General features: G+C 40.7%; 2 protein-coding genes across 2 annotated transcripts; one reads left to right on the top strand and one right to left on the bottom strand.

Annotated features, from left to right (window-relative positions):
- Nucleotides 1-509: 509 nt before the first annotated feature.
- tubgcp2 (tubulin gamma complex component 2) lies at nucleotides 510-8184 on the bottom strand. The gene is made up of 18 exons (XM_074621069.1): nucleotides 8055-8184; nucleotides 7715-7876; nucleotides 6490-6618; nucleotides 6024-6200; nucleotides 5529-5688; nucleotides 5232-5439; nucleotides 4953-5152; nucleotides 4173-4362; nucleotides 3933-4078; nucleotides 3671-3851; nucleotides 3313-3493; nucleotides 2706-2878; nucleotides 2463-2591; nucleotides 2261-2381; nucleotides 1997-2140; nucleotides 1410-1526; nucleotides 1163-1326; nucleotides 510-884 (listed from the first exon to the last, which is right to left on the bottom strand). The coding sequence occupies exons 2-18, from the start codon at nucleotides 7862-7864 to the stop codon at nucleotides 809-811; spliced, it is 2646 nt and encodes an 881-aa protein (XP_074477170.1). The 5' UTR covers nucleotides 7865-7876; nucleotides 8055-8184; the 3' UTR covers nucleotides 510-808.
- A 1046-nt stretch (nucleotides 8185-9230) lies between these two features.
- kctd2 (potassium channel tetramerization domain containing 2) lies at nucleotides 9231-14048 on the top strand. The gene is made up of 6 exons (XM_074621070.1): nucleotides 9231-9939; nucleotides 11564-11672; nucleotides 12393-12484; nucleotides 12620-12715; nucleotides 12885-13010; nucleotides 13933-14048. Exons 1-6 carry the CDS (start codon nucleotides 9580-9582, stop codon nucleotides 13960-13962), a joined length of 813 nt encoding a protein of 270 aa, XP_074477171.1. The 5' UTR covers nucleotides 9231-9579; the 3' UTR covers nucleotides 13963-14048.
- The last annotated feature ends 505 nt before the right edge of the window (nucleotides 14049-14553 follow it).

The raw sequence follows: 14553 nt of genomic DNA, 5'->3' as shown, positions 1-14553 counted from the left end.
TGGGTAATTATTGACTGTTTTATGGTGTTTTCTTAAATCCCTTTTTTAATTTGAACTATTTATTGATGGATTAATATTTCATTTGTAGCATTCATTAATTTTATATTCCTTTACATCATATATAATTAATTAGCCTCATCATGTTATCAGGGAAAAATAAGTAGATCATATTTATGTTATATTATATTGTTTGGGCAATAAAATGTGGATCAGTGATTCCTCAAAGCCCAAGACGAAGTCCTCAAATGTCTTGTTTTGTCCACAACTCAAAGATATTCAGTTAACTGTCATAGAGGAGTAAAGAAACCAGAAAATATTCACATTTAAGCTGGAATCAGAGAATTGACTTTTTGTTCTTAAAAATTACTCAAACCGATTAATCGATTATCAAAATAGTTGACAACTAATCGATTAATCGTTGCAGCTCTACCTTCAAGGAACGTTCCAGGAAGGTTACCCGCTTGCTGGGCTATACCGTGTTTAGTTAAGGCAGAGGTCGAGAGTTTATATTCATTCAGTAAAGTCTTGTTTTAATGAATACAAACATACATTTTCATTGTACAGGTACAATAAGTTACCCATAAGGAGTGACATGAGAATAAACATATTAGTTCTGCATATCTTTAAATGTACAATTTGATTCATTGAAATGACGCAACGCAGTACATCATATATAATATACACACTGAAGCATCAGCACTCTTATGTCTGTGTGGTGATCATCTGGGCGGTTGGACTGATGGACAGACATGAGGAAAGTAGGTCTTTATTGCTGGGTGACAGTTAATACACACAAAGTCATAACATGCTACGCTGATGCTTTCTGACTGCGCTCTATGGCCATCTTCTCCAGACGCTCCGTGTAGAATCCATTGAAATCCAGCCTGTGAAATCAGAAGAGTTCATTTAATTTGCGTTATTTAACCTCCTTCGCTACAAGCTTGTATGACATGGTTGGTAATGATGGATTCTTTAGGTTTTCTAGTTTCATATGATACCAGTATCTTCACTCTAGCTCTAAAACAGAGTCTGTTACAACCTAAAAATCACAAGTTGCGTTAATGCCTAGAAGAAATTAGTCTTATTATCGCGTTAACTTTGACAGCCCTAGTTTGTGCAGATTATCACGTGCAGAAACACATTTAATTTCAAGCCGTTTTACCTGTAGATGATGCTGATCATGCTGTGCTCACAGTCGTTGGTGCTGTAGATGCTCAGCTTGTCCAGCAGGTCCAGCAGCAGCATGCTGAAGTTGCTGTCGAACTTGCTGATAGTGGCTTCAAAGCCTGCGTCTGACTGGAGGGTGTCCGCGTGCTCCGATAATAACTGAAGAACACAAACATTATGTGAGACTTTTCATTACATGTTGTATTTGTTTATTTGATGGGGGCAGGCTGTTTTGGAAATACCTTTGTGTTCAGCCTCTTCTTCTCTGCCTCCTCAGCGTGTTCGCTCTGAGTGGGAGGCCCGTCCATGGTGCCTTGCTCCAGAGAGAGGCGCTCTAACCTCATACACTGAGTGAACCGCTGCAACAGTCAAGAAAAGATAAAACATCTCAGTAAAAGGATCTGCTCGTTTTGCTATTTCTGTACAAATTTAGTGTTGAATCAAAGCAGAACATGAAATGCAATATGAATATTTAGTCAGTTTTAACCGAACTCTGGTGCGCTTCGTTTGGGCAGTTGTGAACGCAGTAATCGTACTCTGAACATAGGTCAGGGACGGAACGTAGATGGACCGGTAAATCGAGAGCTTCGCCTTCCGACTCAGCTCCCTCTTCACCACAATGGTCCGGTACAGCGCCAGCATAACCAAACCGCACAGTAAATCAATGTCGAGTCAAAGCGAAAAAACTTTGACAGCAATATTTGAAAGTCTGCGATTCCCTGAATAGAAGTGGCAGCTCTCGAGACGAAAAAGATGAAGTCAAGGAGCAGAAACAAGCAGCTGTGTGTTTTTCAGAGAACATGTCCTCTTCGTCATCCTGTCAACACACCTGCATGCAGTTTGTGTACATGACGCAGACGGACATGAGTTTGGAGAAGATCCTGAGGAGCTCGGGGTTGGTCAGCATGCAGTCCTTCAGGCAGTTGTCCAGGAAGCTGGTGTGATGGCAGAGCACGTCGTCGATGTTTGACGCCTGGAGGAAGAGGAGGAGGAGACAGACGGTCAACACGGTAAACTGTCGCGGCTGTCTGCCGGCTGAGGTTTCATCAGACTGAACAGTGAGTGATCAGGACAGGAGAGCTCATTCACTCACCGTTTTCAGGTTGTTCTCCATGACGTGCCAGGTGGGCTCCATCACCTCAAACATCATGTAGTACTGGATGTTCTGCACAAAGTTGAGCATGCGCTGTCGCAGGGCGAACGCAGCAGCAAACCTGCAGTTTGAACAGCAGTGTGAGGACATTTGAGTTTTGTTTTTTTTACATAAATTCAACTAAAGTTCTAAATAAACTCACCATTTGGCACAATTTAAAGAGTACAGCTTGAAATCCTTGTTGCTGATCCACACGTTGCACAGCAGCCTCTCCACATGTTTGCAGTAAAACATGTGTCTGAACAACATCTGGTACCTCGTCAGGGCTTTCCTGCAAAATTAATACAAATGAAATGTGTTCAAATATATTTATAGATGGCTTTTTAAAGGTTACAAAGAGCTGGATAGACAGGATAGTAAAAGATACAAGAACGGGAATCAGAACCTGTTGATGATGAGCGAGAGCGGCCACTTGACGATGTAGTCGAAGGAGAAGGCCTCCAGCCCGCTGAGGGCCACGTCTGTCGGGTCTGCGTTGATGATGGCCTTCTCCTGCTTGGTCTCGATGGCCAGCACCCGCAGCAGCTGAGTGATGACGTCATGAGGCATTAAGTCAATCTGCGGAGAAAAAAGGGGAAGTTCAAACGTCATAAAGTGTGAAACAGCATGACTCATAAATCATGACTCATAAATCATGACTCATAAATCATGACTCATAAATCATGACTCATAAATCATGACGTCAGTCTCATCAGTCAGATGTCTTTAAAACAAGCATTAACTGCTTTTGGCCACTTGAAGGCAGCAGAGACGAGCTGTAAACACAACTGAATATGTTGTGTTTAAAGCTATGATATTATTCAGTTACCTGCATACAAAGTAGAACTAGAAGGGAAAAAAGTGACAAATAAAGCGTGCATCCACAGTAATTGTATGTAACAGGTGCACCGTGTAGCACCACAGATTCATATTTATGCACTGGTGCATCTAAAGTTTTAGTGCATTTACTAATCAGAGCACCCATAAACTGCAGTCTTATTATTTGGTCCCACCTTGAGGTCGTCTTTGAAGGGGTCAGTGTTGGCCGTGCTCATCCTCAGAGCCAGCTCCAGCAGCGCCTCCAGTCGGGGAGGAACAATGTCGTCCACGGGCTTCTTCAGCTCCTCCTCCGTCAGGTCCATGAAGTGCACAAAGAAATCTCCTTTGTCCATCAAAAAGTAGTGCTTGATGGATCTAATGAAAACAACACAGGCACATATAGTTTTAGAAGTATACCAGTAAATCACTGCATACAAAGACTGTGAACACACAAGCCTCAAACATATTTTGAACAGATAAAAAATGTGCGATTAATAGTGATTAATTATTGTAATTGATTGACTGCTCTAATAAATACCATTAACTATTTACCTCAGACGTGAAACCAGCTCCTTCTCCTCCATGAGGAAGGCCAGCAGGACCTTGCTGGCGTAGTTGTAAGCTTTCTCTATCTGCTCCACATACGCCCTCTCCTTCAGGGTGTACAGGACCTCCTTAGCATCAGGACACGTCACATCGCGGCCGCACTCTCGCACCACATTCAGGTATTTCCCTACGCAACGACAGAGGAGGGAATTTAATCTGTTGTCTAAGAAAGGCTCTTATAATGTGGTACATTTGTTTGTTTTTTTACCTGTGCTTAATATTTTGTCTGCCATTTTCTGCAGAAAGGAGGGAATCCGGTGCTGTACGATGGTGTATCTCTGATCCCAGTACTTATCATTGTAGTCCTCCTGAATCTTCTCTTTCTGCAGCTCGTGCTCTTCCACCATGAACTCACTGCGACGACACACACACACATATTATCAGATCTAAACACAAAGCAGATACGGTGTGTGTTTTGTTATTTTGAGCATCAGTTTTAAACGTGTACCTGTACGGATCCTTGATGATGCCTCTGTAGATCCACTTCTCCAGTATTTCAAAGTAAGGGACGCTGGCTGCTTTGGTGAGGTAGAGACACAGCTCCTGAGCCTGGCTGTCGCCGGTGAAGTTGAAGGTTCGATCGTGAAGGAGACTCAGTGTCGACCCACCCGCACACTCTCCTTTGTCCACCGAGGACGCTGAGAAATTAGTGGAAGAAGATTATTTCATTGTTGAAAACTACTAAAAGCTGAAGTTATCAAAAAGTAAGTTAGATTAGTGCAGTTATCTTCAGGAAATATCGAAATGTTTCTAGCAAACTAAATAAAGGATCACCTGTCGCTACAACAGTTTATATTAGTTTAATCTTGTATTGTTTAGTGATGAAATACAACAGATGTCAACATTTGTGCCCAATCTGCTGCTGTAGTTATCCCTCTAAAAATGGTTCAGAGCGCCCTCAAGTGGTTAAAATGAGCAGCTCATGTTCACTTGACAAAGCTGCTGTGTTCATGGACAACTGTCCTAATTATGAGCATGATTTGGTTGTCTGACTGCACTCTTTGTGGGTTTTAATAGCCTATTTACATACATTTTATCTTCGGTTATTTGATGAAGATTTGTATGCTTATAAAGTGTTTTCTATTGTGCATGTAATGGTTTTACGGTTTTACACAGGTTTCTGGAAAGGTTATGATTGGGGCTGTGTTTTATTGAACTGGGCATGTTTTAAGTGTCAATCTGAACACTGGTTTTAATTAACAATAATAACCCTGGTTCAGTCTCTTACCAATAGAGGCCAGTATCTCCATGGTCCTCATGGTGGGCTGGATGTAGAACCAGAGCTTCTGCAGGGACAGCAGGCCCTGCCGCTGCAGGTGCTCCAGCTGAGTGACAAGGATCAGGTACTCCTTCATCAGGGTCCTCATCGCCGCCGTCAGCGCGTGGTTCACCTGGCCGTACTCAAAGGACGACTTCTCCTCGATGAAGCTGAAGGACAAATACACCATCTTATGATTTGTCCTCAGTTATAAATCTATGAGAACAAATGTCACTGTTACACACTCACCGTGTTATCGTGGAGTAATACGACGCGACTGGTAATATTCTGTTAACCAGCTCTTTGATAGACATGTCCAGCGTTGAGTCGACAATGAAGGAGCGGTTCTGCCTCCCCAGTACCGGCTGAGCTGTGATGTCTCGCCCGTCAACTCCAACCAGGACAAACAGCAGATCCTCCACCAGAGCTTGTTCCTGAGCGGGCAGGGGCATCGTACCTGAACAACAAAACACAGCTGATGACCCAGTATTAAAAAGGAAACACACTGAGCTAGTGTCTCACAGCAGAGTTGAATTTGAAGCTTACCAATGGCCACAGCTGGATCTCCTGAAGGGGTGGGGTTGGTGACGAAGTCTCCGATGAGAGCGGGACGGTCGTACACCCAGTTAGGAAACACGGGGTTGGGCTGTGTGGGGTTCTTCTTGTTGTGTTTGTCTCTCAGCATCTTCCGTGTGACTTCAGCAGGCTGCAGGCAAAAATCACAAAGAGAGGCCGATGAACTACAAGCAGCGTCAGATACGGGACATTGCATTTAAACTTTCTATTCAACAGCAGGTTCACCCATGAAACTTATGTCAGCTTTGTAATATTAAAGGGGTCTCTTGTAGTCACAAACCAACAGAGAATTATCACCATCTCTGCAGTTCCCTTCACCTTCACAGAGCCTTTTTGCGTCCGTCAGCTCATTGTTTTGGCTTTAGTTTGATATTGATCGGTTTCCTTCATGTATCGGGAAATGACCACAGTTTCACGGGCCAACCTAACCGTCAGATCTGCTTCATCCGAGTAAGAGATGCTCACCAGAGGAGCGTTGGAGCTGGCCGTCACGTTGCCGAGCTTCTTTCGCAGCTCATCCAGTTCCTGCATGGACATCTTGGTGCTGGTCTGAGGCAGAGTGTAACTGGTCGTTGTGGTTGACGTCGTGTTCGCCAATGACTCTGACCTCTCTTTGGCGTTCTGCTGCAGAAACTGGAGCGTCTGCGAAAATATCACGACAAAACTGTGAGATATCTAATCAACAAATTGAGCCACTTCCAATGATATGAAGAGTTGAGTCTTCTATTTACATCAGTGACATTAGCTGCTTATTTCACTCGTATTTTAACACAACTCCCATCATTGAGAGATGAAAGAATCACATGTAAACACAGGAATCATTCTTGACATCATAATCATTTCAAATCTGTAAAACCAATTTGTTTGTTATTCAATTTTCAAGTAATAAACAAACCCATATGTAATTAGCTGCTTATAAACGATGTATTACCTCTTTATCCTCACAGAGTTTGGAGAGCAGGTAAACCAGAGGGTCGAGGTTTCGAACATTTTTGGACTTGAGCTCCTCGTACTTCCTCAAGAAGTCCTCGGGGGTTTTGGAGAATTCTGCTAATTTGACCTGGAAATGATATAACAGCCAGTATTAAGAGAATATTCAGTTAGCAACACATTCATTTCCACAGGGGGTGCAACAAATCTGATTTAAACTAAACCTATTGGCTGAAAAGGCTGATTTTATTATTATATTTAAAGGATGTGTTTGTTGCTATGTATGCATGTCTATATCAGGCTTCCAAGTTGTTTCAAGGAATAATTTTATAGAACATTTAACAACTTAAGAAAGAGAGATAATTGGTTGCTCTGTGAATTCAACCGTAAGGAAAAACGTGTTGGGTGCTCTTGGAAAACTAGGAAAAAATGAGGACGGACAGAAAGGCAATCCAGGCACTCCAAAATATTAAAACAAGTGGCAACGAGGAAGGAAATATATTAAATAGCCTTTATTATAGTGGATAAATCATTAAAAAAAAGCCAACATCTTTCGACCACTATAGGTCTTCGTCGGGTCATTCAATAAAAGTTTGTTTTGTTTTGTTTCCTTAGGCCAGTAACTTGGTGGTGGGTGTAACGCATTGTTTATCCGGATCATGTATATGACACATGCGTATACAGTATATAAATATACATGTATGTACAAGTTCACAGATACATATCTCAGGAATTTACAGTATTCATCTTCATAGGCTACAGCTGAAGTCCACCTACTGCAAGTGTCCTGTTATATACACTCTTCCTCTGGCTAACTTTTAAAAGAGAGCTGAAAATAGTCTCACAAATTAGATGTTAACAGACAAAGTATTCCCATACAATTTACACTTTAGCTCAAGTCTGAACAGAGTCCCAATTTCCCCTGCCAGTTGTTGCAGGAACATCTGGCAAAAAGAACATTTTGTTGGCCAGTAGTGCCTGTAAAAGTTCAGAACCTTTCAGGACATTATGGTGATGTTGCAGGACATTAAGGTGATGTTGCAGGACATTATGGTGATGTTGCAGGACATTATGGTGATGTTTCAGGACATTAAGGTGATGTTGCAGGACATTAAGGTGATGTTTCAGGACATTATGGTGATGTTGCAGGACATTAAGGTGATGTTGCAGGACTTTTCTGTGCCCTGAGAGTTGTATTAAAGCCTTCCTAAGTGTGTCCCACCCACCTTGGCACTGTGAGAAGACACTGTGGTGGTGACATAGGGAGTCCTGTGTTTCTGCAGCAGGTCTATGTAGCCCTCTGCTCCATCACCTCCTCGAACATGAAGCAGGCTGAGCAGCTCGTTCACATCATGGTGGATCCTGAACTCACTCATGGCTCCAGGCAGCTGAAATAACAACACACTTTATTATTAGAGGAGAGAGAAAGACACATTCATGCTAGCATGCTAACAGGCTAAACAGGTTAAATGAACTGTGAGGATGCTAACTGCGCAGCTAGCTCATCCAGAACAGTTATAACAACGTAACTCAGTAATCATAAACCTTATACAGGTGTAACTATACCTATCAGTCTGGTGTGGTTCAATAACAACAGGTAACAGCGGAGCAGACAGCCGGTACCGAACCGCCCTCCAACAGTCAAATCCTTCTTCTGCTGCTGTAATACCCGCAGTAACCGGCGCCACAGCGCCCTCCACAGGCTAAATATCACTCTGCAACTTTATTTATCAGCAGATCATAATTTCACCACTACATTCATCTATTTTATATAACTCTAATTTTAATGCAATTTTTTAGAATAATATTTTATGTATTTATTTAATAGTGTGTTTTTTGTATTTGTTGTTGTGTGAGGCATAATTTTCAAAGATAACAAAACATGGTATTGACATGTCTCTTTTCCACAGAAACAAATATAACACAGTGTCAGGAGACATAGGAAGAACAAATAAATATGTGAAATATATGAAAATAAGTAAATATGCACAGAAATAGAAAAATAAATAAAATGTATTTATTTATTTGATAAATTAATTGTTTTTGTATTTGTTTTTATTTTCTATTTAATTATTTCCCAATTTATTCTTTTCTGTTTTTATTTATTTCCCTATTTATTTATTTTCATATTCATTATTTCCCCCATTTATTTATATATTTATCTTTTTATTTGTTTCGATTTAGATTATTTTATTTACAAGTGTTGATTTCAACAATAGAAAAAAATGAAGTAATGATAAACATATTGTATATATAGTATTTATTTATTTGATAAATTACTTAGTTTGTATTCATTTATTTTCATATCTAAATATTTTCCACTTTATTCTTTCTATTAACATTTATTTCCCTATTTATTTATTTCCATATTTGTTCATTTCCCCGTTTATTTATTTATTATTTTGATTATTTTAATCTTTATTTGTTAAGTGTGGAAGTAGTGATAAGCATATGTAGCAGATTTTCTCATTATCTGAATTTAATCTTATTTATTTTGATTTGCTTCTAAAATGTAGCAGCTAAATATAATAATATAATAATATAATAATATAATAATATATAATAATATAATAATATAATAATATAATAATATAATAATATAATAATATATAATAATATAATAATATAATAATATACTTCAGAAGATAAAATCCCACTAACCGAATATGCCTGCATTTGCTTTTATTTTGAAAAGCACCAACCCAACGGAAGTAAACAGTAATCACGTTACAACCCGGAAGCACTGCCTTTTTTCTCTGATTAACGTTTGAATAGACGAGAAATATCAATTTATCTTATAAAGAAACGATTAAAACACGATGCTGCTAACGTCCTACCGCCTCTGAGGGTGATAATAGTGAGTTAATCTGCAGCTGGAGGCGGTTAGAGAGGCGGTGGAGAGAGAAGAGCAGAGAAACAGCAACAACGCCCTGATGAGAACCGACCGACGGAGACAAACACCTCATCTCTGTGTTTACTATCCGGCCGAGAGGAGCTGATTCTCCGCAGTGAGAGCAGCTGTGAGTCGGTGTGTCGGTAGATAACCGTGTGCAGGTTGTGTGTGAGTGTTTTTACAGTCGTAGTGAGTAAAATGGCTGAGCTACATGTAGTGGAACCGAGCGGTACTGGCACCATAGAGCAGCCGGAGCACCGCGACGTCCGGGCGGGTTCGGTTCGGCTGGCGTCGCCCACTCTCCTGGTTCCTCCTCCTCCGCGGAGCAGCGGCCAGCTCAGCCCCGGTGTGTCGAGCAGCAGCAGCGGCGGAGGTCGCTCTGTGTTCGGGTTCCCGGCCAAGAGCACCTCGGAACCGGTGGAGAAGCCCGGATCCCGCTGGGTCCGTCTGAACGTCGGAGGAACCTACTTCATCACCACCAAACAGACGCTCTGTCGGGACCCCAAATCATTCCTGTTCAGACTCTGTCAGGAAGACCCGGACCTGGACTCAGACAAGGTGAGAACACACACAGAGAAGAAGTCAGAATAATATGGGCTTAATACTCATCTGGTTAGGGTTTTATTAAACACACATAACATGCACACATGTGTACAAAGTCATATAATAAACGTAAAATAGCATAACAAATTAAAATATCGTTATATCACGATAATAAAGTTAGAGGTTTACGAGAAAAAAATCGTAATATTATGATAATAAAGTCATAATATTATGAGAATTAAATCAGAAGTTTACGAGAAAAAAATCGTAATATTATGATAATAAAAGTCATGATATTATAAAGTAGTAATTTTACGTGTTATTTCCTTTTTTTCTCGTAAAGTTATGACTTTATTCTCGTAACACATATTTAAAAAGTCATATAATAATGTAAAATAGCATAACTAAATATAATACAGTTTAAAAAAGGCCATAGCACATGTTTTCTGATTAGACTCAATTCCCAGAGTTCCTTCTTGACCTCTATTATGATGTTGTTTGTATATTCTAGCTAGCTAAATCTATATTCTATATCGATTTTATATATGGAAAATGTGCATTCCAAAATATATCCACCATTACAAAAGGCATATTATGTTATAAACTTTAACTGTGTGTAACAAAACCTTCATGTAATTTGTAATATTTGACATCAGTCAGTACTAGGGGTGGAAGAAAATATTGAGTATCGTGATATTATGTTTTTTGATATGGATTCTCCAAAACACTGTAAAGATTTTTAATTAATAGATTACATATTACACAAAGATCCCTCTGTGATTGCATAAAAAATAACTTTTTAAAATCAGATTTTATGAATATGGTGGTGTGATTTTATACTATGACGGTTTTTCTAAAATTCAATTTAAAGGTCCCATATTGTAAAAAAAAAAGGTGAGATTTTCAGGTCTTTTATATTACAAAGCAGGTTTAAGTGCTTTATAAATACTGTTAAACTATCAAAACGCTCAATATACGGAGAAACACACACAGCCCCGTATTCAGAAATTGTGCGTTTGAAACAAGCCGTTAGGATTTCTGTCCATTTGTGATGTCACAAATATACAATATTTAGACCATTACGCGGTTTTAAACGTAAACATTCTAAATTGTCCCAGTTTATTTCCTGTTGCAGTGTATGTAAATAACATCAGCTGACAGGAAGTAAACATGGACCCAAACTGTTGCCTAGCAACGCAATTCTGTGGCAATTCCATTGAAATGCACTTGAAACAGAGCGGATCAGACAGAGGGTAATGTACCTTAAATGTACCTTGAAGGGAGATTTGTCAAGTATTTAATACCCTTATCATCATGAGAGTGGACAAATATGCTGCTTTATGCAAATGTATGTATATATTTATTATTGTAAATCAATTAACAACACAAAACAATGACAAATATTGTCCAGAAACCCTCACAGGTACTGCATTTAGCATAAAACAATATGCTCAAATCATAACATGGCATGTCAGTTTTAACAGGAATGAACTCATTCTTCTCCTCCAGAATTATTTTTCTGGACATTATCCGACTCAACATTTTGCCCTCTTCCAATTTTTGCAGAGTGACCACGTTTCAACAGTGAAGACAAACCAATCCTCCTCACGAATGTCGACCTTTTTATTTGTTCCTACAGGACGAGACAGGAGCCTACCTGATCGACAGGGACCCCACATACTTCGGCCCCATCCTGAACTACCTTCGGCACGGAAAACTGATCATGGATAAACACCTGGCTGAGGAAGGTAAAATGTTTTTAATAGCTGCTGCTGCTGCAGAGTTGGTATCTGCCAGTGATCATTAATTTAGAGTGTATAGAGACTATTGCTGTCCCGAATACCATATTTAGGGCTCCGAAGCTTCGGTAGCTGTCAACGGCGAATATCCAAAGCTGCGTCCGAGTGTAGAGTGTTTTGCTTGCACCCTCTGACTCGCGTGTGCGTTAGACTCCTTGGTCCGTGTTTCAAGACGGGTCGGGTAGGTTGCAGACATCGCCGCAGACCCCTGGAGCTTTTACGTGGGCCGAGCCCCGCCCTGGGGGCATGACGCGGTTGGGGCACACTTTCCAAGTCGACCTAGAGCCGGTCGCGGCGCACCGCCTGGTATGCGGGATTCCCCAGCCTGCCGTGTGTCGCTCACACCCTCCAGCTGGCTGTTAACGAGGGTCTTTTGGCACAGAGAAGTACTCGTATCGGTACTCGGTATCGGCGAGTACCGAAATGTAAGTACTTGTACTTGTACTCAGTCTGAAAAAAGTGGTATCGGTGCATCCCTACTAAGAACAGACTGCTCTTTGGGAAAGGTTTGGTATGTTTTATGCATGTTTGTAATCCTGAGGGGTTCAAAAACATACATAATGAATATCCGAATTGAAAGTCCAATACCTGGACAACGAGCGAATAGTAGAATATTTAGGTTCAACCGTAAGAGACCAAACAATGTGATCTGATGAGAAATTGTTTCAGGTGTTCTGGAGGAAGCCGAGTTCTACAACATCGTGTCTCTGGTGCGGCTGGTGAAAGAGAGGATACGGGACAACGAGAACCGAACATCTCAGGTACAGAAAACAGAGACGGATAAATCTGTTACTCCAGACTTCCTTCTGGTACAAAATAAAACCAAAATAGCTTTGTGTTTGTTTGCGTGCAGATCATTGATGTTGCTCTGTGTGTGTTTTCGTCTCGTCCCTCAGGGTCCCGTGAAGCATGTGTATCGAGTACTACAGTGCCAAGAAGAGGAACTCACACAGATGGTCTCGACCATGTCGGACGGTTGGAAGTTTGAGCAGGTGCAGAAAATACAGCCTTTTTTTTCTCCTCTTGTCATATTTTAGTTCATGCAAGAAAACCTGAGAAATAGAAATATTACCCAGAATGCAAATGGTTCTCTGCTCCAGTCACAGAACTTAATGAAAATTTCAGGGAACTTATATTTCGTCTTTTCTCTCCTGTCCTCAGCTTATAAGCATCGGCTCCTCTTATAACTACGGCAACGAGGACCAGGCAGAGTTTCTATGTGTCGTTTCCCGGGAACTCAACAACTCCACCAACGGCATCGTCATCGAGCCCACCGAGAAGGCCAAGGTGAGCCGTCTGCTGCACATCTCAAAGGATATTCAGTATTTTTTTTTTTCTCAGTAAATCCTGTGAAAAGATAAAAACCAACTGGTACTAATAAGTATTCTCAATGGTCTGACAGTTATATTTTTTTAGGGCTGTCAATCGATTAAAATATTTAATTGTAAATTTTTTTTATGTGTTCAAAATGTAGCTTAAAGGCAGATTTGTAAAGTATTTAAAGGTCCCATATTGTAAAAAGTGAGATTTTCATGTCTTTTATATTTTATAGCAGGTTTAAGTGATATATAAATACTGTTAAACTATCAAAGCGATATACAGAGAAATACACACACAGCCCGTATTCAGAAATTGTGCGTTTGAAACAAGCCGTTAGGATTTCTGTCCATTGGTGATGTCACATATACAATATTTAGACCATTACACGGTTTTAAACATTCTAAATGGGTCCCAGTTTATTTCCTGTTGCAGTGTATGTGAATAATATCAGCTGACAGGAAGTAAACATGGACCCAAGCTGTTGCCTAGCAACGCAATTCCGTTGCAATTCCGTTGAAATGCACTAAAACGGAGCGTTTCAGACAGAGGGTAAATACAGGTATATACAGGCAAACAGTACTTTTATTTAAATTAAACTATATATTTGTGATCCGTTTTTAAGGATTCATGTCTCAGGAAGTGTTGAGAGATGGACTTGCATGTTGTTGATTTTGGACAAACAGTTCAAAACCCAAAACATTCAATTTGAAATTATATAAAAGAGAGAATTGAGAAACTTGAACCTGAAAGTATTTAGATTTTTTTTCCTTTTGTAAATGACTTAAACAATTACTTTATCTGACCAGCTTTAATTACCTTCACAATAAGTGAGATTTTAAGGGATTTTTAAAGGGATTTCTGTGACTTATTTGTCCTTCTGTCTTCACAGATCCTTCAGGAGCGAGGCTCGCGGATGTGAAGAGACCCCGACGCTGATCTAAATAACACTTTATCAACAAAAACAAAACAATAACACAAACATTTTTCATCAAGATCCATGAGTTTACCCCCCACCCCGCCCCGCCCTGTACCTTTCTACCATCACCGCCTTCATCATCATCATCGTCGTCCCTCCTCCTCTGGTGTGCCTTTCCTCAGCGGGGGGCTACCCGACGCCTCCCTCTCCTCCAGTGCTGCAACACGACCTCGACTCGTCTCCTCCTCCTCCATCGCCGGCTGTGGAACACTTCAGGAGGAGTTTAAAAGGGATTACAAGTGAGTGGTTTTCCTCATCGCAGCTGTTTTTTTGATGGTCAGTGTCGCCGCGGTGCTGATTGTACCCCCTTATTGTCGTCAGTGGATGGACGCCCAGCGCAGAGCTACTATAAAATCATCATCTTCATCATCATCGCTTATACATTTGGCTCTATCGACTTAGCAGAAAATCTCCTCAGGACTCTCAACGGACGTAAAGGAATGACACTGACTGAGCTTCGTTTACTTCAATCTGTTGATGGAGTGAGCGTCCGCCGCCTTTCCTCTCCGCACTCCTCCCAGACTCCTCAGCTGA

The sequence above is a fragment of the Sebastes fasciatus genome, chromosome 20, assembly GCF_043250625.1.
Source record: "Sebastes fasciatus isolate fSebFas1 chromosome 20, fSebFas1.pri, whole genome shotgun sequence".
Taxonomy (NCBI): Eukaryota; Metazoa; Chordata; class Actinopteri; order Perciformes; family Sebastidae; genus Sebastes; species Sebastes fasciatus.
This window is presented reverse-complemented; position numbering and strand designations above follow the sequence as displayed.

Bases quoted from the DNA above. Each gene is read 5' to 3' on its own strand.
- tubgcp2 (XM_074621069.1), bottom strand. From the start codon at position 7,864: ATGAGTGAGTTCAGGATCCACCATGATGTGAACGAGCTGCTCAGCCTG. The intron at 5,440-5,528 runs GTAAGCTTCAAA...TTTGTTGTTCAG, and splicing joins AGATCCAGCTGTGGCCATTG to GTACGATGCCCCTGCCCGCT. The intron at 2,382-2,462 runs GTGAGTTTATTT...TTCAAACTGCAG, and splicing joins TCTTTAAATTGTGCCAAATG to GTTTGCTGCTGCGTTCGCCC.
- kctd2 (XM_074621070.1), top strand. From the start codon at position 9,580: ATGGCTGAGCTACATGTAGTGGAACCGAGCGGTACTGGCACCATAGAG. The intron at 9,940-11,563 runs GTGAGAACACAC...TTGTTCCTACAG, and splicing joins CGGACCTGGACTCAGACAAG to GACGAGACAGGAGCCTACCT. The intron at 13,011-13,932 runs GTGAGCCGTCTG...CTGTCTTCACAG, and splicing joins AGCCCACCGAGAAGGCCAAG to ATCCTTCAGGAGCGAGGCTC.